Source organism: Lycorma delicatula, chromosome 11 (assembly GCF_047948215.1).
Source record: "Lycorma delicatula isolate Av1 chromosome 11, ASM4794821v1, whole genome shotgun sequence".
Classification (NCBI taxonomy): domain Eukaryota; kingdom Metazoa; phylum Arthropoda; class Insecta; order Hemiptera; family Fulgoridae; genus Lycorma; species Lycorma delicatula.
Genome location: NC_134465.1, coordinates 44480081 through 44507278, shown reverse-complemented (window position 1 = coordinate 44507278; position 27198 = coordinate 44480081). Strand labels below are relative to the sequence as shown.

General features: G+C 32.6%; 1 protein-coding gene across 3 annotated transcripts in view; it reads left to right on the top strand.

The window, feature by feature from the left end:
- Positions 1-27198, top strand: part of LOC142332611 (uncharacterized) — a 643294-nt gene that overhangs the window by 223402 nt on the left and 392694 nt on the right. For 2 of the 3 annotated variants that reach the window (XR_012758351.1, XM_075379148.1), the window contains exon 1: positions 3361-3409. The exons of the other annotated variant lie outside the window; for it this stretch is intronic. Coding sequence is in view for 1 of the 2 variants with exons in the window: in XM_075379148.1 (XP_075235263.1) it covers positions 3378-3409 (32 nt within the window). In the remaining variant the exon portion in view is untranslated. Of the gene's footprint in view, positions 1-3360; positions 3410-27198 lie in introns of those variants that run through there. 3 annotated transcript variants of the gene reach the window in all.

Below are 27198 nucleotides of genomic sequence, written 5' to 3'. Positions count from 1 at the left end.
CGGCATTTTATATCGCTCCTGCTTCGTCCATCTTTAGTAATTCTACTTCCCACATAACAAAATTCTTCTACCTCCATAATCTTTTCTCCTCCTATTTTCACATTCAGTGGTCCATCTTTGTTTTTTCTACTACATTTCATTACTTTTGTTTTTTTCTTGTTTATTTTCATGCGATAGTTCTTCCGTAGGACTTCATCTATGCCGTTCATTGTTTCTTCTAAATCCTTTTTACTCTCGGCTAGAATTACTATATCATCAGCAAATCGTAGCATCTTTATTTTTTCACCTTGTCAATTTTCTATTACTTTTTTTAATTTTTAAGTATCCCCACAAATGATTTTATTTCTCAAAAAAACATAAAAATGTATTTTTTTTAATTTTTACTTTCTTTTATCGCTATAGCAGGAATATATAAGAAAATATATAAGGAAAAGTATTGTAATCGGTCCGATTTGAGCATCTGGGGTTTTCACAGGATCTTGACGTTTTTACACTTAAGGAACCCAAAAACCAGTTGGAAATTTTCCGGATGTTACTATTTCTATGCACACGTGTGTGTTCGGCTCGCCAAAAAGTATCATATCTCCAGAATTACTGGACCGATTTTGATCAAACTTGTTCAAATTATTTTTATATATGGCACATTGATGCCATTAAATTTTCAACTTAAAAGGTCAAAGGAGTAAGCCTGTAGAGTAAGGTCACCCTCAATATCGCGAGATTTCATCTAATTACAGTCTTATTTTTCTTGGGCATATTTGTTAATTAAAGAATAATAATATTTCCAAAAACAATTTTTGCAGAAATCGAACCCACACTCCAGAAAGTGCTGTAAATAAAGTAGCGGCTACATCGGTGAACTACGTCAATAGTTCCCCCTCTTACCAAAAGGAGCGCTAGTGTAGCAATGACATACAGTTGCTGTAGTCGTCTGCTATGTCGTAGGTGCTATGTGACGTCTCTGATGAGCGGTAGAATTAAATAAATGAATAATATATAAAGTATAGTATAAATATAAGTATAATATATATAAGTATAGTATAAATGTATTTAAAGTGGCCGCTAGTACTGTATGTATTTCATTCACGCGAATGAAATACGATATGCGCGCGCGCATTAGTTAGAATCATTGAATTAAATAAACAAAACATATTATATTTAAATAAAATGATAAATATTTTTAATTAATTTGTGTGTGTATGTGTGTAAGCTGTACATCAGAAAAACTGCGTGAAGGGAAAGTCCTACAACTGTGTTTTCAGCTTTTTTCTTTACGTACTAAATTTTATTACATGCTATTAAAAAATAGAACAAGCATCTTTTTTTTTCTTTTTACTTCCTTGTACGAAGTAAAGGAAGTATTGTGATCGCGAAAAATTTTAGTTTTCAGAATTCAAAGGAAATATCCATTTGGACCATCCCTAAATCCATTTCGACTAGTTTCGGCGTGACGTTTGTACGTACGTATGTATCTCGCGTAACTCAAAAACTATTAGCCGTAGGATGTTCAAATTTTGGATTTAGAACTGTTATAACATCTAGTTGTGCACCTCCCATTTTTATTGCAATCTATTCTACCAAAAGTGTCCAAAAAAGCCCAAAATGAAAAAAAAATGGATTTTGACTTTTTCTTAATGCAGTTACTAACCTCTCATTGTAAAAAAAAAACTTTTACAATAAATAATAATTCAGTAATAACAATAAAAAAAATATATATGAAAAAATATCAGAATTTATTAATGAAATAAAATTTTATGAACTTTTCATTTAAAAAAAATGTGTATATGTAATTTAATAGGCGTACAAGGAAGTCATATAGTGTCCGCATCAGATTTTTACTTCCTTGTACGAAGTAAAGTATCTTGATCGCGAAAAATTTTAGTTTTCAGAATTCAGCGGAAATATCCATTTGGACCATCCCTGAATCCATTTTGACTAGTTTCGGCGTGACGTCTGTACTTACATATGTATCTCGCATAACTCAAAACCGATTAGCTGTAGGATGTTGAAAATTTTGATTTAAGACTATTGTTACATCTAGTTGCGCACCTCCTCTTTTGATTGCAATCGATTGAACCAAAAGTATCCAAAAAAAAAGCCAAAGATCCAAAGAAATTTGGATTTTGGACTTTTTCTTAACTGCAGTAATAAGTTCTCATTTAGAGCTTTTCAACGATATCTTATACGTGGTACTTATTTTTATTGGTTTCAGAGTTATAGCCAAATAGAATTTTAATTAAGAAATATTTGGATCGTACAAGGGGAAGGAACATCGGTTCGAATCCGACTTCATCTCCTATTTTTATTTACTTTTTTTAATTATATTTATTGATTTATTAATAAAACCTCTGATTGTAGGAAAACTTTTACAATAAATAATTATTCAGTAATACAACAAAATATATATATATATATATGAAAAAAATGAGAAATTATTAATGAAATAAAATTTTATGTACTTATCATTTTAAAAAAAAAGGTGTATATGTAATTTAATAGGCGTACAAGACAGTCATGTGGTGTCCACATCAGGTTTTTTTTAATTTATCTTACCATAGGACTACTATACTTCCAATTATTAAAATTTTTTTTAAACTTTTTAATATTTGTTAATTGAATCATTATCAGCCCAATTAATTAAAAATTAACTATATTTTAATATTACACTTGTAACATTAAATCAATTAGTAAGTTACATTTTTTTATTTATTTAAAGTTTAAATAAAAAAATAATTAAAAGTATTTATGTGTTAATATTTAATTGACTAATATGTGATTTATTTAAATTATCTTCCTTTTTTTTGGATTCACGTTTTAGGTTACGTAAGGAAATAATTATGAATAAATCCCTTTACCAAATTAAAAAAAAAAATAATAATAATAAATAAATGAAAAGTAATTAGTTTGAATATTACGTTCAAATTCATACATATAGATTATGGTATGTTTTGTTGTTAACTCATTTACTAATTCATATATATCAAATTGACCTGATGTTGATTAACTTTTTCCCCTTAATATACTTTTTATTTTCTTTTTCAGTTAAAGTGTATTAAATTTGTTAATTATGAAATATTAAAATATATAGCATATATTTATCAAAAAAGTGTTGTTATTATGTATTGTGATTATAATTAACGAAAGATATTGACATATTGTGAATTTAATTGAATTGTTAATTAAATAATAAATGTTTGTTTTATTAACGGAATAGTGTTTAAAAATCGATTAATTATAGTGTTTTAACAAGTGTTATTGTTACAATATATATATATATATATATATATATATATATATATATATATATATATTATAAAATAACTGTTATTAATTTAAATAACATAGAAGTGAAATTTGCGGTTGGTTTATTATTCATCATGTTTACTTGTTTTTGGCATCTGTGGTCATGGTAAGTTAATACTATTATTATTATTATTACTGTTGTTATTATTATTACTTTTAACTATAAGCTTTTGTTAGGCTACTGTATAGTAAACCACTGTTGTAGCTCATAAATCTAAGCAGCATAAGTATTTAACCATCATTATTGATGAATTTTTTACTTGGTCTAAGTATATTATAGTCTATATAATATCTGAAGAGGGGTCCGTAGTAAGTAGGATCTCGGATTGCAGCAGAGCCCAGGTTCGGAGGCACAGCGCAGGCGCAAGGGGTCCGTTTCGGTTTTCTGCGGCGGGGTGACAATTTTTAGTTGTTACCTCACCCGGAATGACCAAATAGCTGTTCCACCGGAATTTTGACGCACTAGAAGATATTATCCTCGCTGTCGTTGGTGGGATGGTGGTAGCTGGAGACTTCAACTCCAGGGGAGTAGAGTGGGGTATGGCGCATACAGAATCCAGAGGGATACTAGATTGTGGATACCGGTGTTCTTTGGTGGTTGGGTTCAATTAACCACACATCTCAGGAATGGTTGAACTGAGAGTATACAAGACTACAGTTCATTTACACTCTTCCATATCATTCACTGAAGTATTATCTAAACAATGATTACCGGAGGCTAAAAAGGTAAAAGGAAGCCACCAAAGTATAATCCTCATTCATTCTCTGAAGTATTATCTAAACGGTAGTTACCGGAGGCTAAACAGGAAAAAAAAGACTCCAGAGGGAAGTATGTCCTGGACTCGTGGTTCTCAATATAGGGAACACGACGACGTTGCGTCGTCCACGATATTCGGTGACCATTCCCGATATTTCTCTTGCCTACGAAGAGTCGGTTACGTTCGTCCAGGGCTGGAGAGTCCTTCACGACTACACCGATACCGAACAACCAATAAATCTCGTTTAGAATCCTAGACGGCGCATGGGAGCACCCGTACCCCTCACGGCTGGTGAAAAAATACAACGTCAATAAAATCGAAGAAAAGACATTCATAGAAAATCTTTCTTCAAGGGCGGTAGACCCTGGGGGATTGCTGGCGCTGATGCCGTGGTTGCTTTATCATTTGGCTGATCGCTTCTGCATACGACGCCTTCGTCCCCCACGGGAGGCCGAAGCACCCGAAGCGACCAGTGTACTGGTGGATATAGGAAATTGCGGGATACCCAGAGTGTCTTCGGCTGAGACGAGCGGCGCAACGTGCCAGGAATCGTACGGACGCGGACGCCAGATTGGCAAAAGGCGGCTCCGTCGGGCCATCAACGACACAAGGCACGTTGCCGGCGAAAACTGAATGAGGTTATAGACGCATACCCTTGGGGGCTTTCTTTCTTTTTCCTGTGTAGCCTCCGGTAATTACCGTTTAGATAATACTTCAGAGGATGAATGAGGATGATATGTATGAGTGTGAATGAAGTGTATAGTCTTGTACATTCTCAGTTCGACCATACCTGAGATGTGTGGTTAATTGAAACCCAACCACCAAAGAACACCGGTATCCACGACCTAGTATTCAAGTCCGTGTAAAAATAGCTGGCTTTACTAGGATTTGAACGCTGGAACTCTCGACTTCCAAATCACCTGATTTGGGAAGACGCGTTCATCACTAGACCAACCCGGTGGGTATACCCTTGCGGGCTGGTTTACAAGATAATAACCCGACGACTGGTGGTCTTGCGGTCAACAGTTCTACTAGACGAAGCAAAAAAGGAGCACTTGTAAAAAACATAACTCGCACAGATTTATCGACATTTTTTTCTGTTATCAACAATTTCACTGGTTTGGTGTAATCATTCCTTTCTATTTTGTGCCCATATATTTATCTTAAAAAGTTTTCTTTTTTACATACATTAATTTCTTTTTCGCAATTCTTTATATTTCTTTCTGGAACTGAGTTTTATTATTTTTCTTTTTGGGTCTTTTGCTTTCTGTATTGCGGTGTATTATTACTATATTATAACATCGATTTTGAAGTTGGGATTAAAGTGTTATCAAATATTTTACCGTGCAAAAGATCAAGTGTTCCAGACTAAATCGACCAATTCATTTTTATTAAATCTATGAACTTTTTGCTGTCTGCTTTTCATTACTGTTTTGGATTTCAATTAAATATGGTTATCCAACGTTGTATATAATTATCGGATACATAACTATATTTAAAAAAAGATTAATCTAAATTTTACGTAGACTCATTTATTGGGGGGAGGTTTTTGAGAATGTAACATTGCGACAACTTATGTCGTATGTATGTAGCGAGTATTGTAACGACAATCTATGTCGTTTATACTTTACTGATATCATATCTCTAAAGGTATGCTGCAAGAAGATAACTAAGTTATCATTAAAAAAATGAGGTTTGGTTTTTTCATGATTCAGGGACCCCTAAAAAACAAAAGAATGTTCTGGGGGAATTATGTTTGTACTTACGTATTATGTACGTGTATTGGCGTGTTCAAAGCTTAACCACTCTTGACTGGATGAAACGATTTTGATTAAATCTGACACAGAGACTAGTGTGTACGGGACAATATTTTGGTAAAAGTTTGGAATCATTACTCCAGAGGTGAGGATAAGTTGTGTCTTTGGGGTCAATTTTTTAAAAATTTTACAAACAACCCTTCTTCTTTATACCTTGTTAAACATCCCCAACATCTCCGGCCTTTACCGTTAGGCTTTGCGCAGGAATGTCGGAGTGTGGTGGCAGTCGACTGGCCCCCTGTTTTGTCTTACCCTTGGCTTCCCAACGGGGTCCTCCCAGTTTCATCGAGATGTAGCGGCCCTCCCTTCTGGACGACCACTACACCCCTCCGCTGAGAGGCTACCCTTCCCGTCCCTACCCTAGGTTGCCGGCTACGCCTTGCGCGCAGCCGGAAAACCGCCGCGTCCCCCTCTCATACCTGAGGGTCACAGTACAAACAACCCTTTCTTTTTTGATCTTTCCTTTCTTTTTCCTGTTTAGCCTCCGGTAACTACCGTTTAGATAATTCTTCAGAGGATGAATGAAAATGATATGTATGAGTGTAAATGAAGTGTAGTCTTGTACACTCTCAGTTCGACCATTCCTGAGATACTTTATATTAAGCTTACTACATGTGTAGATGCTTATCTTACAATTAAAAAAAAAAATTTTCCCCAAATTCTACCCTTCCCAAAAATCGAAAAAAGCTAAATTTTTATTTATTGCATATTTTTTTAACCGTTTTTTTCAATGTCTTCGTAAGCATAGTAGTGTAGTACCAATAAAAAAAAAAAAAAAATAATAAAAATACGTTGAGAGGATTATTTTGGGGCGGGGGAGTCGATAGAAGTTTAGAAATATCGATGTTTTTGAATGTAAAAACTTTATTTTATCTTGAATTTAATTTTATTAGAATTTTTAAAACTTTTTTTCACGTATCTTTATTTTTTCATTATATAAAAATAAATAAGCAATGCCAGGGAAATATAATAATACTTCCCTGGCATTGGTGATTAATTTGTTTTATAGATTTTTATTGGTGTAAATAAAATTCAATACATCATGTAGAAACTGCAATAGTAAAAGATTTATTTATGCTAGTTTGTAAAAATAAAAAAGCAAACAAAAATGAAAAATGATATTTCTTTTCTGAAACACTGAAAATTTTTCATTATATGCATGTACGTACATACAAATATAAAAATAACAAATGTAATCGATTACATGTGTGTACACACACACACACATATATATATATATGTATATACGTATATAGTTTAATGCACACGGCATAAAGTTAAAGGAAGCGGAAATAACACCGGAACATCGAACAGTAACGGTTCTGCTATCATTTTGAATAAAAGTGCGCCCTACTAAACATTTATACATTTAACGTACAAATTTAAATGTATAAAATAATATAAAAAAAGATTATATACATTACTACTTTAATGTAAGTGAACTGCAATATTTCAGTGTTATATACATATTAATGTAAATTGGTATTTCGCGTCAGTATTTACAGTTAGATACTGTAGTGCTTTATTACCAATAAATTATAACGGCGCGAGAGTTATTATCATTACATATCTTTTGTTGTATCCTAACAACAATAATACCTAACGATACTGTTTCCTTATCATCCATTGTTCTCATACTCGTCAGTAAATGGGGAAATATATACATATATATGAATTTCATATTCGATTCCATTTTCATGAATAATTTAGTGATATTTTATGTAGATAATAATTGTGTAAATTACCTGTACAGACAAGAAGAATAATACTTCTTTCTGAGTCAGGAAAATGGAAAATTCAATATTACTTTGGAAAAGTTATTTTAAATAAATTTATTAATAACATAAATGAAAAACCCCCTTTTGGCACGCCGGAAGGCGGAGGTAGATTTCACCGGTGCTAAGTAGGGGATAAAAAAGATTTCTAATTTAAAGTTAAGAAAAACTTTAAATTTACTCAATACAACAATGGTTGCATATGAAAAAGTTTCACATGTTGAGCATACGACAAACCCCATCTTTCAGCAATATTTTGGTTATCCCTTGTAAGGGTTGGTCATATCAAAAATTGTTTCTGATAAACGTTTTAGGAAATGTTTAAAGGACTAACAACCACTTTAAACCGATTCGATACTGTGCCTATTAAAGGCGGTATGATTTTTGTCCTCGAAATCCTATTTCTTCCACCCACTGGGCCAGAGGTTGGTGATATCAAAAATCATTACTTAGATAGGTTTTAGGTTCTTATTCAAAGAATAGTAGGAACTTTAAACGAATTCGATATTTTACTTAATAAGAAAATTATAGCGATATTTTATTTTTTGGAAAAAGCCCACCACCCATTTCCACCCCCATCGTTCGATTTTGCCCATTAACGAACTCGATCGAGATTTTGAGATGAGTTATTATTAAGGAATAATTTGAAAGTAATTGGCGCAAAATTACGGCAGTTATCGAGTCCACAAGAAAGTGAAATATATATATATATATATAAATGTATACATAAACGTTTCAGCTGATGGTGGTTTTTGGCATCTGGGGGATATGAAACGCGAAGATATGTACAAATGTTCCGAAAGTCGATTCATCGTACCCATTACAATCGGTAGCTTTCTTATGAAATCTACCTAAATTCCCTGTCATAAAACTCCAAACTGATAAAACTGTGGTCCAACCGGAAGTACTGTATGAGACAGAATGTCTGCAAGTTTTTCAGAACAAGAAATAGCAAAGGTAGAAAAAAGAATTTTAAGAAAGATTTTTGGATCAAAATATGAAGATGGAGTTTACATATTGAAATTTGAAATAGAAATTAACAAATATATATATATATATATATATATATATATATATATATAGGAAACTTAATCCGGAAAATAAGATTACAGTTTTATTTATGGACTTTTACTCAGATAGAACAACTAAAGATTGAAAGAACAAATATTTAATTTCTACATCAACAGAACCATGAAGACCAACCGGTTTAAACAAATAGAAACAGATATAAAAACATTAAACATTCCTAAGAATTTGTGTATTGCCAGAGATAAATATAGAAAAGTGAATCGAGAATCTAAGTTTCCAGAGAGAAACAAAAAGAAAGGAATAAACCTGAATAGATGGACGGAAAAAAGGCTACAACAGCAGACCAAAGAATGAAAACTTTTTGGGAAAAAATAGGAAGACAAAACTATGTAAACGTAATTATTAGTGGTTGGAACGAAAAGAAAAACAGTATTATTAATGAATTATAATTATATTAATTATTACTGAACTGTTGTAAAAAAATTTCAGTTTTCAAATTTCAACGGAAATTTTCAATTTTCAACGGAATCCATGTTGACCAATCCCTGAATCCATTTTGACTAGTTTCGGCGTGACGCCTGTACGTACCGTACGAATGTATCTTGGATAACTCAAAAAACGATTAGCCGTAGGATGTGGATATTTTGGATTTAAGACTGTTGTAACATCTAGTTGTACACCTCCTCTTTTGATTGCAATCGACTGAACCAAAAGTGTCCAAAAAATCTCAAAATCTAAAAAAAAATCTGGATTTTGAAATTTTCCTTAATGCAATAATAATCTCTCATTGAGAGCATTTCAACTATATATCATTAGTGGTATTTATTTTTATTGGTTCCAGAGTTACGCCAAATAAAATTTTAATTAATGAAATATTGGATTTTACAACCGCACATCGGTTCGAATCAGACTTCCTCTCCTTTTCTTTTTTTTTTTAACTTTTTTTTAAATTTAAATATATTCATTTATTAATAATTATTAATCTCTGATTGTAAACAAAGTTTTACGATAAATAATAATTCAATAACAATAAAAAGAAATATGAATAAATATCAGAAGTTATTAATGAATTAAAATTTTATGCACTTTTCATTAAAAAAAAAAAAAAAGTGAATGTAATTTAGTAGGCGTACAATTATGTTATGTCGTGTCCACATCAGATTTTTTCCAACATCTGGAAATGATCTTCCTCTATATCAATCAAAATCAAAAATTTTATTTTTAACCTTTAAGCTAATTAATTACATATGATTTGTTTGGCTTAATAATTTCGCCACATAAGCTTGAAGCCTGTCCGTAAAATATGGAAATAGAAGTATATGGCATATGAAAAATTCTATGTTTTACCGGGATTCGAACACGGAACCTCCGGATAAAGACCGTGATGTACCACTCCACCACGGAGATTGGCTATGGTAATAGACAGAAAATTAAATAATCATTTTTATCTTAAAATGATATTAAACAAAAAATTTGTTTTATATATATATATATATACAAATATACGTTATATCCAATTTTATTTATATTATACAAATCAATCAAATTTAGGACTGAAGATAAAAAGCAAATGTGTGTGTGGGTGGTATAAATTAGAGGGAGCATTTATAATTTACAATTCGATATATATATTAAAGTAAATTATTAGATAATAATTTTAAAATAATAAGATCTTGAATGGGCCGAATTGGTATTTCAATTTAATGGAGGCAATTTTCAGTTTAAGATTGCACAGTGTTTTTAGTGTAACAGAAGCAGTCTGGCTGAGTCTGTCACGCGATACTTGAAAATGAAATATTGTTCTATCGTAATTCATAGAATTCCTTTGTAACGTAAAAAACACACACACACACACACACACACTTCACGTAAGCAAAATATTGAAAAGAAAATACTTTTGTACATTTACATTGGCATTTCTCAAACACCGGATGTGTAATCAAAAATTTACTAATAGAATTTTATTTTTAAATAAAGGAAAAATGACAATATTACTACCAAGTTATATGAAAAAAAACAAAGGACAAAATTCAATAGCAATTTAATTGTCAGATATTCGTCGGTTGTACTACATCACCGCCTACAAGCATCCCCTCCGTTCGCTTAACACGTGATACCACATCGTCCCTCTTTCTTTTTTACAATTCATAATTCACTTACTTATTATTTGTTTAGCGTTCCCTTTTCGTTTTTATTTTAATTAATTCATGGTTATTATAAAACAAATAGAACTCCGATGTATTTTACAGAGTATGCGTACTCAAATTAAATTTAAACCTCGTTGTCATAAACTGGGGTTTCACTATACACATATCGAATTTTCGTATAGTTAAAAATTCTTAAATAATTTTTCAACCGCTAAACGAAGAAAAATAAAATTTAGTAAATGCTTCTACCTCAAAACGACCTAATGATGGTGGCAAGAAAGTAATTTCGGTTTTCACAAATAAATAGATTAATGTTTGTTTTAAAGAACTTCTATCATCTATCATCTATTCTGAACCCGTAGGGGAAGACACATGCCTTGTGACGATCCCGGTCGCCACACCAACCCTTTCGTTCCCAGCTATGATGGACTTCACTTCTAGTAAAGTCCATCTTCTACGTCCTCAGTACCTGATTACATATTTCAATAATCGATAGAGCCTCTGTCAAGATGGCACCGATGTAAACGTCTCGAAAGACATTATTTACATTCGTGTTGAAATCCATCGATTAACAAAAGATATTTTTTAAATTCACCTAAATCAAAAACTGATAACCAATAAAAATGTACATAACTGTTTTTGTTTTATTACGAAACTAAAACTTAAATATTTCGAAGAATTTATAACACCGAATACGAGGTGTGTGAGAAAAGTAATGAAACTGACTTTTTACTTAACAAAGTTTTTATTTTTTCAAACAACAATATTATCCCCTTCAAAGTAGTTCCCTTGGGCAGCTATAGACCGGCGGAGTCATTGTTCCCACAACTGTTTGCAGCGCTGGAAGCCTTCAATTGGTAGGGCTTTTAACTAGTCGATCACAATCTTTTGAATGTTGTCCAAATTTCCAAAATTACGTCCTTTTAAGACACGTTTCAATTTCGGGAAAAGGAAAAAGTCACAAGGACTCAAATCAGGTGAATAGGGGGGTTGAGGAACCGTAGGAATGCGTTTTGAGGTCAAAAATTTCCGTGATGGAAATGGCCGTGTAAGACAGCCCCACGTCTAGTCTCATGCGAATCACTATTTTTCTGAGCCTTTCAAGGACACCTTTGTAAAACACTTGGTTGACAATTTGTCCTGAAGGAATAAATTCTTTATGCACGATACCCGTACTGTCAAAAAAGCAAATCGGCACGGTTTTGATCTTTGATTTGCTCATTCGACATTTTTTCAGTCGAGGAGATGACGAACTATTCCACTCTTCGCTTTGTTTCAGGATCGTACTCAGATATCCAGGATTCATCACCTGTGATCACACGATTCAAGAATTCTTGGTCATTTTCGATCCTTTCAAGAAGATCAACGCACACGTTTCTTCGATTATCCTTCTGTTCCGTTGTGAGGTTTTTTGACAACAAATTCGCACAAACTTTTCGAATGTCTAAATCGTTTATCAAAATTTTTGATGTACGGTGAAAGTGTTTAAATTTAACTGTTCACTCATCGTCCTTATTATTAAACGACGGTCTGATCTCACAAGAACCCTCACACGCTCAACGTTTTCGTCAGATTTTAAAGTTGAAGGTCTCCCTGAGCGAGATTCATCTTCAACGTGTTCTCGGCCTTCCAAAAATGATTTGTGCCGGCGGAAAACTTGTGCTGTTGATAAGCAATGTTCTCCATAGGGCTGTTTCAACTTTTCAAAGGTCACGTTCGCGGATTCCTCAAGTTTAACACAAAACTTGATTGCACAACGTCGCTCGTTACGTCTAAGTGATTGCACTTAATTCCGATGCTGCATTTTCGTAACGCACAATAAAAACACAACTTCACTGATGGCGCTGTCAAAAATAATGTGTTGGCTGAACGGAGTTGAAACTCGTACTGAGCATGTGGAAGGGATGAACAAACCGGTCTAGCACAGACCGGTAGACACAGCGTTGCCAGATCGCTCGCACTGTTACCAATCTCATTACTTTTCTGACACACCTCGTATAATTAAAAAAAAATAATATAAATGTGTTGAATAAAGCTCGAAAAATGGAAACCTCCTATCATCTCACGAACAAAATTCAGTCATAAAACTACATATTGAGGCACTATGAAACTGTAGTCCAACCAGAAGTACTGTATGGGGCAGAATACCTCTAATTTTTTTAGAACAAGAAATAGCAAAAGTTTAAAAAAAGAATTTTAAGAAAGATGTATGAACCAAAATATGAAGATGGAGTTTACAAATTGAAAAATGAAAAAGAAATTGAGAAATATACAAAAAAATATTGTTTTTTCTTTGCGTATTAAGTAAATATTAATTTCATACCCTCAAAACTTGTTCAAAACGTCGCAATTTTATCCTAATACACCAAAATACCTAAAATTACTTATAAATCAACCCGAACTTACCAAACAACAATCGGACACGATTTCCGAAGCGTCTACTCTGACGGAAAAGCAACAAAACAGGTCCCTAGCAACCAAAACTACTATTCTACACTAAACACCCTTTTCAATCCTTTCGAGCGTCATAACCCTTAAAAATCTTTCAACAATGCGCCATTCATCTCTAACTTTCTAGTTAACCTTCAGATTTACACTTGAACCAACCGTACTCTCAAATTCCCTGATCACTTATGACCGCCTAAACTCATATTTTGAACAGACATACAGCACATGATTTGCGTCATTCTATATTAATCATTAAGGACGCTGACCCGAGTCAGTCAAAATAAATTGAGTCAGACTGTTGCGAAATGCGCCATGACCTGAAAGGAACTTTCATATAACAAAACACGTAGATGTGTAATTCTAAACGTAATAAATAAATTTAATTTAAACTCGTGAAATTATTTTTAGGATCTCCGGTGTATATATTAGTGAAACTATAATAATTCGGTTTAATTTTGTTATTTTAATTATGTATAGGGAAAGTAAAAAGATACCTTCTTCTTTTCAGAATTCTAAACTTATTTTTTCCATTCTTCTTATAGGAAAATTTTGAAACATTCCTAAAAATTTGTTTGATGATTAATTTATCAAAAAATTTTACTGATGTTAAATGCTGCTTTAACCTTAAGAATAGAAGAATGGAGCGTATGAATTAAAATTAATATAATGACATTTATTTATCTCACGTAATATATTCAATTGTACAAGACACGTATAGGTTGAAAACAAAGTGTATATATATTGTATTACAATAACCATTACATGATCACGTCGTTGAATGTAAAATTAACGGACGTATTTCTTTAAAACGATTCGAAACAGTCTTTATATCCTTCATGATTAAAGCATGACGATATTGTTGAAGGTTATATCTTGTTTCTTTTCTTGTTAGTGTCCATTGGCCAAGTAGTTGAAATGTTGAAATAAATTTTTTTTATATATTAAGAACACTTAATGATATAATTATTTACATTTAGGTTTAGATTTTTAAATTTCTTTATTATAGTTGAAAAACACTTTTCTACATCTAAATTTTTATACTACTTTTTAATAATTTCTAAAAATAACAACTGATTTTTTTATTTTACACTATTTGAATTACGCGAAATTTTTAAAATTATTCTCAGAAGGGAATCACTCTCCCAAAAATTATTATACCGGAATTTATTACAATTTTTTTATTTCCTCTAATTAATTTTTTTTTACAAGGAATATTTTAAAGTAATGATTAATTGCTTTTTGGAAGATTGACACACCTGTGGGATTGAATTTTACTAGATTTTTAATTATTTGCTGCAGAAAATCAAGTTCTTATGATGGTATATACTCGTATGCTTATTTGATTGGTGTTGTAAAGTATTAACGTAAGCATTTTTTATGTTTTTTTTTTAAACATGATTCCGTGTGAAAATTTTTAATAATTAAATATTGTGTACGAGTTTTATAAGAAAAAAATTATGTAAAATGTTTCAAAATAAAAGAAATCTGCACGATGAACAAAATCAATTATTACCAACAGTTTCAAAATGTGCGCAATTGATTGTGATTTTTTTTTTTTGTCTTCAGTCATTTGACTGGTTTGATGCAGCTCTCCAAGATTCGCTATCTAGTGCTAGTCGTTTCATTTCGGTATACCCCCTACATCCTACATCCCTAACAATTTATTTTAAATATTCCGAACGTTGCCTGCCTACACAATTTTTTCCTTCTACCTGTCAACATCAATATTAAAGCGACTATTCCAGAATGCCTTAATATGTGGCTTATAAGTCTGTCTCTTCTTTTAACTATATTTTTTCCAAATGCTTCTTTCTTCATCTATTTGACGCTACACCTCTTCATTTGTCACTTTATCCACCCGTCTGATTTTTAACATTCTTCTATAGCACTCCATTTCAACAACGTTTAATCTTTTATTCTCAGGTACTCCGATCGTCCAAGTTCCACTTCCATATAAAGCGACACTCCAAACCTATACTTTCAAAAATCTTTTCCTGATATTTAAATTAATTTTTGATGTAAAAAAATTATATTTCTGACTGAAGGCTCGTTTTGCCTATGCTATTCGGCATTTTATATCGTTCCTGCTTCGTCCATCTTTAGTAATTCTACTTCCCAAATAACAAAATTCTTCTACCTCCATAATCTTTTCTCCTCCTATTTTAACATTCAGTGGTCTTTTTTGTTATTTCTACTACATTTCATTACTTTCGTTTTGTTCTTCTTTATTTTCATATAGTAGTTCTTGCGTAGGACTTCATCCATGCCGTTCATTATTCCTTCTGAATCCTTTTTACTCGCAGCTAGAATTACATCAGCAAATCGTAACATCTTTATCTTTTCACCTTGTACTGTTACTCCGAATCTAAATTGTTCTTTGATTGTGACAATATAACTTAAAAAAAAAATTTTGTCGCCTTCTCGAATTTAGAATTAAATAAATATTTCATTCTGATTAGTATTTAATAATCCGGGTGATTCAGAAAGGGCTTTACAACTTTAAAAGCACATAAAAATTTATTGAGATAACTTACAGATTCGGTTGACGTCTCATTTCATAGAAAAAACATGCCGTGAATTTGCAATTTCAGTGACGTTTGTATAGATTTTTTAAGAAGACGCTTACAATTTTACAGATGTTACAAGCTCTAAAGCCTAAAAAATTATGTTTGCATGCTAGTTTCGCAAGTGAAATGATGCACCGGGACGATGAAGACTTTCTTTATCGTGTCGTATTCAGTGATGAATCAACATTTCATGTTATTGAAAAAGTAAACACTGATAATGTGGGTATCTGGGGATCAGAAAATCCTCAAGAAATATTGTGGTGTGAACGAGAGTCCCGAATTGAATGTTTTTTGTGCCGCATCCCGACGCAGCTTTACGGGACGTTCTTTTTCGCGGAAGCAAGTGCGTCTGGAATGAGCTATATGCTACAATCGTGGCTCTTTCCTCAACTGCAATACGAACCGCAGAACGTTATTTGACACAAGATCCTCCTAGCTGGCATAACGCTGTTCGTGATCGGTCGAATGAAATTCTTCCCGACCGCTGGATCGGTCGCCGCGGACCAAATGGCAGGGCTTGTTTACATTGGCTTCCGCGTTCACTCGATCTGACTCCGTGCGATTTTTTTTCTTTGGGGGTTTATAAAGGATCAAGTGTATGTGACATTGTTGCGATGGAAAACGATACCTTTCCAATCGTTCAATTCTAGTCACTTTATCTCGATCATTTGACATAATGTTTGTAGTTGTTGATTGTAGAAGCTAAAATCAATCGTTGTCCCGGCAGAAACTTCTTATAGTGAACAATTATTTTACAATCCCATTACACACATACCAAAAACACATCTTTTTTCTTGGGGGTCAGTTCTGACTTTCCTACTGTTTATAGAGCTTCACTTCGCATCCATTATGTTCTGTTCCGTCATTATTGTCGCAATCGATCCATTTTTCATCGCCCATATTGAGCTGTTTCAAAGATGGTTCGATTCTTTGCGTTTTATCGACGATTCCCAGTTGAAAAATCGAATAAAATAGGTTGCAGAACCGTAACAGCAGTAGTCTTTGAGAAATTTGGGGTGAAAACAAATAAATTGGAATAAAAAACCTGTTTGTATGTTTAACATTCAATCACTTTGTTAATTGGGTAATAAACAATTAAAACTTTTAAATATTTAAAATTTCTAACTTTTCAAATAATTAATTTTTTTTTTTTTGTCTTCAGTCATTTGACTGGTTTGATGCAGCTCTCCAAGATTCCCTATCTAGTGCTAGTCGTTTCATTTCAGTATACCCTCTACATCCTACATCCCCAACAATTTGTTTTACATACTCCAAACGTGGCCTGTCTACACAATTTTTCCCTTCTACCTGTCCTTCCAATATTAAAGCGACTATTCCAGGATGCCTTAGTATGTGGCCTATAAGTCTGTCTCTTCTTTTAACTATATTTTTCCAAATGCTACTTTCTTCATCTATTTGCCGCAATACCTCTTCATTTGTCACTTTATCCACCCATCTGATTTTTAACATTCTCCTATAGCACCACATTTCAAAAGCTTCTAATCTTTTCTTCTCAGATACTCCGATTGTCCAAGTTTCACTTCCATATAAAGCGACACTCCAAACAATAATTTATTATATTTAGGTTATTAATAAAAAAAAATTATTATCTAAGTAATTTGTATTTTACAATTGTGTAATTTACTGGTTTTTTTTTATTTATAACAATAAATTTTGTTTTTACAAAATTTTCACGTCACCAAAAAGAGTTTTGTTTTTTTTTTTACATTAAATAGGTACTTTTCTGATAAATGAAGTAATGCACTGCTTCTAAATAAAATTCGAATTTTTCTAATATTTCTTTATTTTATTCAACTTTTCTTCTACCATTTAGTTAAAAATTTTTATGTTTTTATTACAAATTTAACTAAGTTACGTCAAACATAAAATATTATGTTATTAATCCAAATTTATTGGTTTTTACCCAACATTTCTCAAAACGTAGATACGGTTCTCGGATCTATTATATTCGATTTTTAATCTCAAAAACCATTAAGAAATGGTTTATTCTCTTCCTTAAATAACGTCCTAAAAATTTCAGTACGACTCATTTCACCATGGTAGCTAAAATCCGAGCAAAATCTTTAACTACCCGTAACTCGCAAATAAGCATTTTAAAATACATGTTTTTACAAACGTTTTGTTATTCTTTTCTGGAGTAGAATAGGTTATATAAGTCCTGGGAGAACGTCTTGATACACTCTGTATATATATATATATATTTTTAACCTCCGGAACCACCGTTAGGTATTACTTCAGAGGATGAGATGAATGAAATTTTTTTAAGCGTGTAAAAATACTATGACTGACCGGGGGATTTGAACCCGGGACCTCCGGATGAAAGGTCGAGTCGCTACCACTCGCGCCACGGTGGCCGGCGTATATTTATAATTTAATTTTTTAATATGTATGACGTATATTAAACATTAACTATAAATTTATGAAAATAATAAAACACAATATTTCTTGATGAAAAATATTAATTATTTCCGGGAGAAAAATATAAGAAAATTACCTATAATTGTAAGTAAAATTTAGTATGAATTATTTAATATTTAAAAACCAATTATAAATAGGAGATTATACGGTATCAAAAAATTGCTCAAAATTCAATTACAATTTGGAATGTTACCTTCAGATGTTCGAATCGATCATTTCTGAGGCAAAAGAAATTAATTTTGGTAACCGTGTCGTAATTTTATTCATCTTGAAATGAAAAATGAAAAATTATTTTAAAGTTAACCATTTTTAAAGTAGTAATATTTAAAATTTATTTATTTTTAAAATCCTAAGTGGTTCTAAAAATTATTTTACTCTTTTTTTAAATCATAAAATTAATTAAAAAAATATTATACTGCTGAATTGTTTTATGAACTGTGAATTGATTGTAGTTACGCATAAGTTTCCAAGAGAGATTAATGACGTCAGTCTGTTTCTATGACGACACAAAAATAGTAGATTTTCTTTACAGCTTAATGTTTTTGCTTGAGTTAATACAACGCACTGTATCAAATTATGATACCTCTAGAATTTTAATACACCTACACTTATTTAATTATTCAAATTACCATAAAATAAATTTTTTATTTTATAAATATAGAAAAAAATATGTTTTAAACAATTCTATAAAATTTTATTTAAGTATTTTATGTAAATATTTTTTTTTATAAATTAGATTTGATAAGGATTTTTTTAGATAGGTATTTTTAAAAACAATGTTGAGACTTCCTATCATTTTAATTAGAGCTGAGAATATTAATCTTCCCGAAAGGCAAAGTTCAAAATAATTTTTACCCTTACTGCCTTAATTATGTTCTTTTTATTTATTTTTTTACTGATTTTTTTGACAAAAGGGAAATTTTAAAAAACGAAAATAAAACACCCGGAAAAGGGTTAGACAATGACAGGTTTTTATTTAGACTGATCCATACACTTTTTTTTTAAATACTAATGCAAAAACTGTTTAGAATTAATGTTGAATATCCAATGAATCCCTTCAGTAAAGTCATACAATAGTTCAAATACGATATAAATATATAATGTATATATATATATATATAATGTATAAGACAGTATATAATTTTGTAGTAATTTTTTATGTTGGCACCACTGTTTATGAGAAGGCGGGAGTGTTGTACATCGACAGGTCAATTCATGCTATTTCAGTAGCCTGTATGTCGTGGTCGGCTGAACAACGAGCGTTTGTGATTGAAGCCTATTTTAAAAATAACGACTCGGTTATTGTAACAAAGCGTTTATTTCGCAGACATTTCAATTTAAATAGACACGCGTCTGTTCCTAGTAGGAATACGATATTGTTGTGGGTGAAGAATTTCAGGTACACATCGTCTGCTTTAAAAATGAAACCAACAGGACGAAAACGGTCTATGAGAACGCCTGAAAACATTAACGCTGTAAGGTTAGCTGTTACGCGGTCTCCACGACGTTCAGCAGCGAGGCACGCTGCTGCGCTAACCATTTCTGATCGAAGTGTACGACGAATTCTTCATGGCGACCTGAATATCCATCCGTATAAGATGATGTTAGTGCAGCAAATGATCGGGCGTCTCGCAAAGCAGCTTGCGAGGTAATCCTCGAAAGTGTCCACCAGGAGGCGTTATTCTTTTAAGTGACGAGGCGCATTTTCATCTGTCAGGATTTGTGAACAAACAAAATTACCGTTATTGCATAATCCACGGCAAATTCTTGGAAAATCACTTCACAGTCAATACAGTCAATACGCACGTGGTGTGCGGTTTCAAAGTTCGGTATAATAGGTCCACAGTTTTTTGAGTTAATTCGCAGAGTAACAGTAACATCTCATCGATACGTAAACATTTCGAATGAATTTCTGCGATCAAAACCGAATGACATTCAAGGACATGAAATTTGGTTTCAACAGGATGGTGCCACCGCCCATACGGCGAGAATCTTAATGGATGATCTGCGAGAAACCTTTCATGGACGTTTGAGTTCCCGATTTGGCGACATTCCTTGGCCAGCGCGTTCCCCTGATCTGGCTGTTTGTGATTTTTTTCTGTGGGGGTATCTCAAACATAAAGTCTTCAGTAGTCGACCACAGTCGATTGCAGAACTCAAGGAGGCCATTCAACGAGAAATTGAAGCGGTTCCACAAGTGATGATTGAGCGAGCAATGTCAAATTTTAGAATAAGGTTAAAACGAGTGTGTGAGGAGTAATGGTAAACATTTAGACAACATAACATTCAAATAAAAAAAATTTATGTAAGTAATTCACTTTTCTTTTTTTTTTTTGTCTTCAGTCATTTGACTGGTTTGATGCAGCTCTCCAAGATTCCCTATCTAGTGCCAGCCGTTTCATCCCAGTATACCCTCTACATCCTACATCCCCAACAATTTGTTTTACATACTCCAAACGTGGCCTGCCTACACAATTTTTCCCTTCTACCTGTCCTTCCAATATTAAAGCGACTATTCCAGGATGCCTTAGTATGTGGCCTATAAGTCTGTCTCTTCTTTTAACTATATTTTTCCAAATGCTTCTTTCTTCATCTATTTGCCGCAATACCTCTTCATTTGTCACTTTATCCACCCATCTGATTTTTAACATTCTCCTATAGCACCACATTTCAAAAGCTTCTAATCTTTTCTTCTCAGATACTCCGATCGTCCAAGTTTCACTTCCATATAAAGCGACACTCCAAACATACACTTTCAAAAATCTTTTCCCGACATTTAAATTAATTTTTGATGTAAAAAAATTATATTTCTTACTGAAGGCTCGTTTAGCTTGTGCTATTCGGCATTTTATATCGCTCCTGCTTCGTCCATCTTTAGTAATTTTACTTCCCAAATAACAAAATTCTTCTACCTCCATAATCTTTTCTCCTCCTATTTTCACATTCACTATATTAGCAAAAATTCACTATAAATAGCAAAAATTGATCTTTAATTTGATATATTAAATGTTTTAATAGTACGAAACACAGTTTAATTATTATCCTTCAAAAATCGTCAGGTTTGTATGCCGCACCCTGTATATTCGACAATAGTTCATTTTTATAAATTCTCTTCATAAAAGGTACAAAAGTCCGTAAAATCCTAACAAAAACAAAAAATCAAATAATATTACAAAAGAAATAAATAAATAAAAATAATAGTCACTTAATTTGTTTATCAGAGGAATTTATCCCCTTTATCAGGCATAGAGTGGATGCTCATTCATCACTTAAGGGATGTCGTCCCAGCTCCAGTCATTCAGATTCCCAAGGTCCAGCACGTAATGATGTCCGGGTCGCCGGACATCTTTACTATTGTTTCGGAAATTCGGTGCTAGGTAGTTCACACGATTACTTAGCCGATGTTTGTATTATAAACCGAATCGCTTAATTTCCTCGCGTACATTAGACTATTCCAGATAATCATCAATTTCTAACGAAGATTATTTGATACAAATTATTAATGTAATTTTAAACTACAAAAATGACGATCAAACCCTTACAATGTAATATTTGGATGAGTTGAACGTTCGAAACTATTCTGATAATTCATTATATTTATAAAAACGAACAACGTCAACGTAACATTTTATAATTTATCTTTCGTAAAGTAATACTTTTTTTTTGTAGAGGTGGGGAATCCATTTTACAGACGCCGAAGCAGTGTAGGGATCGCTAACAGATCCCGCTAGGTTACAGAAAGAGCGTATGTATACCTGCGCACTACCGACTAAACCTCCACTCCTGGCTATCCACCTTCCCTGGAATAGATAATAACGTTTTCCATCAGGTAGAGGGAGATCGCTCACACACACAGTCATACGCCATATCATACTACAAGTACAGATCTTAAGTTAAAAACACAATATAGACTCTTACATGTGATCATTAAATAGTCAGTACAAAACACAATACAAATTATACAAATACAGCTAACCATCGTAAAGTAATACTTAGATGATCCAATGGCTAAACCCACCGGGTTGGTCTATTGCTGAATACGTCCTCCAAAATCAGCTGATTTGGAAATCGAGAGTTCCAACGTTCAAGTCCTAGTAAAACCAGTTATTTTTACAGGGATTTGAATACTAGATCGTGAATACCGTGGTTCTTTGGTGGTTGGATTTCAATTAACCACACATCTTAGGAATGGTCGATTTGAGAATGTACAAGACTACACTTCATTTACACTCATACATATCATCCTCATTCGTCCTCTAAAGTATTATCTGAACGGTAGTTACCAGAGGCTAAACAGGATCTTTACATAGAACTAGCAGTTAATGGTGTTAAAAAACAATTTAGATCTGGAGTAACAGTACAAGGTAAAAAGATAAAGATGCTACGATTTGCTGATGATATAGTAATTCTAGTTGCGAGTAAAAAGGATTTAGAAAGAACAATGCACTACATGCATGAAGTCCTACGCAAGAACTACCACATGAAAATAAACAAGAACAAAACGAAAGTAATGAAATGTATTAGAAATAACAAAAAAGACCACTGAATGTTAAAATAGGAGGAGAAAAGATTATGGAGATAGAAGAATTTTGTTATTTGGGAAGTAGAATTACTAAAGATGGACGAAGCAGGAGCGATATAAAATGCCGAATAGCACAAGCGAAACGAGCTTTCAGTCAGAAATATAATTTGTTTACATAAAAAATTAATTTAAATGTCAGAAAAAGATTTTTGAAAGTTTGGAGTGTCGCTTTATATGGACGTGAAACTTGGACGAACGGAGTACCTGAGAAGAAAAATTAGAAGCTTATGAAATGCGGTGCTATAGGAGAATGTTAAAAATCAGACGGGTGGATAAAGTGACAAATGAAGAGGTATTGCGGCAAATAGATGAAAAAAAAAAGCATTTGGAAAAATATAGCTAAAAGAAGAGATATAATGCCACATATTAAGGCATCCTGGAATAGCCGCTTTAATATTGGAGGGACAGGTAGAAGGTAAAAATTGTGTAGGCAGCCACCATTTGGAATATGTAAAACAAATTGTTAGGTATGTAGGATGTAGGGGGATACCGAAATGAAACGACTAGCACTAGATTGCTAATCTTGGAGAGCTGCATCAAACCAGTCAAATGACTGAAGACAAAAAAAAATTCAAAAAATAGTCGGAACTTTAAACAAACTCGATATTTTACTTAATGAGAAAGTTATAGAGATATTTTATGTTTTTCGAAAAAGTCCCCTACCCATTTCCGTTCCCATGGTCTGATTATGACCGTTAACGAACTCGACCGAGATTTTCGGGGAATTATATTTAAAGAACAATTTCAAAGTGACTGGCGCAAAATTACGGCAGTTATCGTGTCCACAAGAATGTGAAAAGAAAAAAAATATATATATATAACATCCTTTGAGCTGACGGTGGCTTTGGGGTCTGCGTGCAACGAGAAGATGTGTTGAAATTCTCCGGAAGTCGAATCATGGTACCCATTACAATAGGTAGCTTTCTTATAAAATTTATCTATAACAATAGATAGTCTAAAAAAAGAATGAAATATATCATTTTGTAATTACGAGGTTTTACCCATTTTCAAAATTAAAATTGTATAATTCATTCGGTTTGACAGGTATTTTATGTAAAAAATAAAAACTGTACGTTATTTTTAATTATTAAAGTTAGATATTTTACGTTAAAAAGAAAAAATATATTATTTTTAATTATTAAATATCTCTTATTGATTTTAAATAAAAGTCCATTTAAATCCCTCACCTAGTTTATATTAGAATAAACATCGGACATTTAATTTTTAAATACCACTTCATTGAGCGCGCGCGCGCGCTCTTATTTAAATACAGAGTGATGGATCTTTAATTATTAAATACCACCTTCTTATTTTCTAGCATTTAAATATAAAATGTGTTTTTTTTTGTTTTTTTTTATATACAATAAGCATTTTTAATATTATTTCATTCTATTAAATTAAATATTTTATCTCTAATTTTTAAATATCAAATTTAATAATATTTTTCTTTTACTTTAGACCGAAACAATAAATAACGACAAATGTATATGTATATATATATATATATATATATATATATATATACCTTATATATTTACCTTATATATGTTACATATATATATATATATATATATATATATATATACAGAGTGATTCAGGAGTGTAAGATTTTACCCGAGTTTCAGTTCCTCCGTGTAAATTAAGGCTTTCTGAAATTCTGAGAAGGTCAATTAAGGGGCAATTTAAATTGTTTCTTATGGTTTTTGAGCTGGGAAATCGAAAAAAATAGGTCCCAGAACTGTATCTCTCTTAGTTTCTAAGATATCCCGTGTAAAACGCCAAAAATATGGTCAAAAACCCTTTTTTTTTACGTTTGACGTACAATAACCTTGTTAAATTGACAATAAATCATATATTATTTAACCATAAATAGTAAAGAATTTAATTATAAGAAGATTGATGTAAATAATGTCAACAGAAAACAAATAAAATTTTAAATATGTCGACTTTTATTAACAACAAATCCGACGAAAACTTAGAAGAAAATGTTACAAAAAAAGAAAACATGTGTCTAGTAGATATAATAATTTTAGACCTACGGAAAACAAGTTGGCAACACTGATTTTTTTCATCACAATTTTTTTAAATTCCACTCATTGTCAGTTAATTGTGGTAATGTGTTAAATAACCTTTCGCTGATCAATCGTGTTTGCAGTTTTACAACGAATTCTTTTTACACCCGCACCCTTAATTTATCCCCTTACGGGTGGTGGGGGTGGGGGGTTGAAAAAGTAACGATGTAATATTGTATTGTCCTCCAATCTTAGTAACTGTGCAAAATTTCATCAATGGGCAATGTCCAAGTATGTTAAATTAAGGATGCAAGATTTGAGGATAAACATGAACAAAAAAACTTTATGAGTTAAATAAAAGAAAGTAAAAATACAGGCTACAAAAGAGGAGAGGTGCCATTTTTTCCTGTTTAGCGTCCGGGAATTACCGTTCAGGTATTATTTCAGAGGATGATATGTATGAATGTAAATGAACTGTAGTCTTGTACAATCTCAGTTCGACCGTTTAGGAGATGTGTGGTTGATTGAAACCCAGCCACCAATGAACACCGATATCCACGATCTAGTATTCAAATCCGTATATAAGTAAAATGCCTTTACTTGGACTTGAATGCTGGAACTCTCGACTTCTAAATCAGCTGAATTGGGAAGACGCGTTTACCATTAGATCATTCGGTGGGTTAAGTGCCATTTAACAAAACTGTTTATCGTTGTTCTACAGACGGGAACCAATTAAAAAAAAAAAGTAATTATAATAAACGCAATTTAAAAAAAGTCGAAAAAATATCCTATTCTTCTTTATCCCTTTGAATTTTTGAAACCGGAGAGAAAAAAAAAAACAAAAAACAATAAAACAAAACTATACTTAATAATACCGGATTAATTTCCACCGGGCCCTAGATAAACTTTTAATTCGGGGCTCCATTTATAGAAGTTGCCGACAACTTCAAACAGAAATTGAAGGGTGGTTGGGAAATTCCCTTATCGGCGTCAGAAAAAAAAAACAAAAAGACCACCATCTCATAATTTTTATTTGATTGTAAAAGAAAAAAAAATATTTACTGTTCTTGCATTTTTTATAAGGTGGTGCGAAATGATCCAAGATTTGTTTCGGCAATAATTGTTTAAGTTATTTATTAATGTGTTTTATTTTGTCAGAAGTGATAGCAGATCATGAATATTTGTCTCTTTTCTTTCCTGGTTTCTGTATAGTTACAAAATAGCGGACAAAAGAATACTGAGTGTCGAACAACGCGTAAAATCTGTGCTGTTTTATAATGAAACGAAAAGTATAGTGCTTACACAAAAACGTTTCGTGAACATTTTCAATCTTGGTGGTCGCCCTCATTTAAAACAATACAAAAAATTTAATAGTGACGGTTCAGTATTTAAGAGTAAACGCGAACGGCCTCCCGATGTTCGTTCTCCATAGAATTTAGAAGCTGTTAGAGCAGCATTGCTGTGGAGCCCGGGAAAATCAACAAAAAAGCAACAGCACAGCTTGGGATTTCTAGGTGATCTGTGTAGCGAATTTTAAAAACTAATTTCCATTAGTGTCCGTACAAAATAACAATGTTGCCTAAATTAACGGTTACAACAAAAATCAAAGAATGACATTAGCTTAATGGGCTGAGAACCAAGACGTGTATTTTTGAACAATGTTTGGTTTTTTCGTTTTTGGGCTTCCGAAAATCCACACGTGCTTCATGGAAGGGTGCATCACGCTCCAATAATTACGGTATGGGTCGTCATTTCTAGTCACGGGGTAATAGGACCTATCTTTTTGAACAGACAGTGAACCAGTGAACGTTATCTAAACATGCTACATAATAATCTTGTTCCTCAGCTTCTTGCAAACGGGTTTTGATTAAAAATTGTATGGTTCATGCAGGGTGGAGCCAGATCACAAACAGTTAATGTTGTTTTAGACTTTCTGCATGAAACTTTTAACCCAAATATCATTTCAAACCGATTTCCTATTCGTTTTGCGTATGGACAGAACTGGTCCCCGAATACCCCGATTTGAATCCGTGTAATTATTTTCTTTCGGGATTTCTAAAGGAAAAATTTTCCCCTAAATATTCTCGTACATTGATGGAACTGAGTGATGATCATCGAGGGGTGCAACAAGATAACCGAGGATATGTGTCGTATAGTTATTAACAACATCCACCGAGTTGATCTAGTGATGAACACGACTTCCCAAATCAGCTGATTTGGAAATCGAGCGTTCCAGTGTTCAAGTCCTAGTAAAGTCAGTTATTTTTACACGGATTTGAAGACTAGATCGTGGATACCTGTGTTCTTTGGTGGTTGGGTTT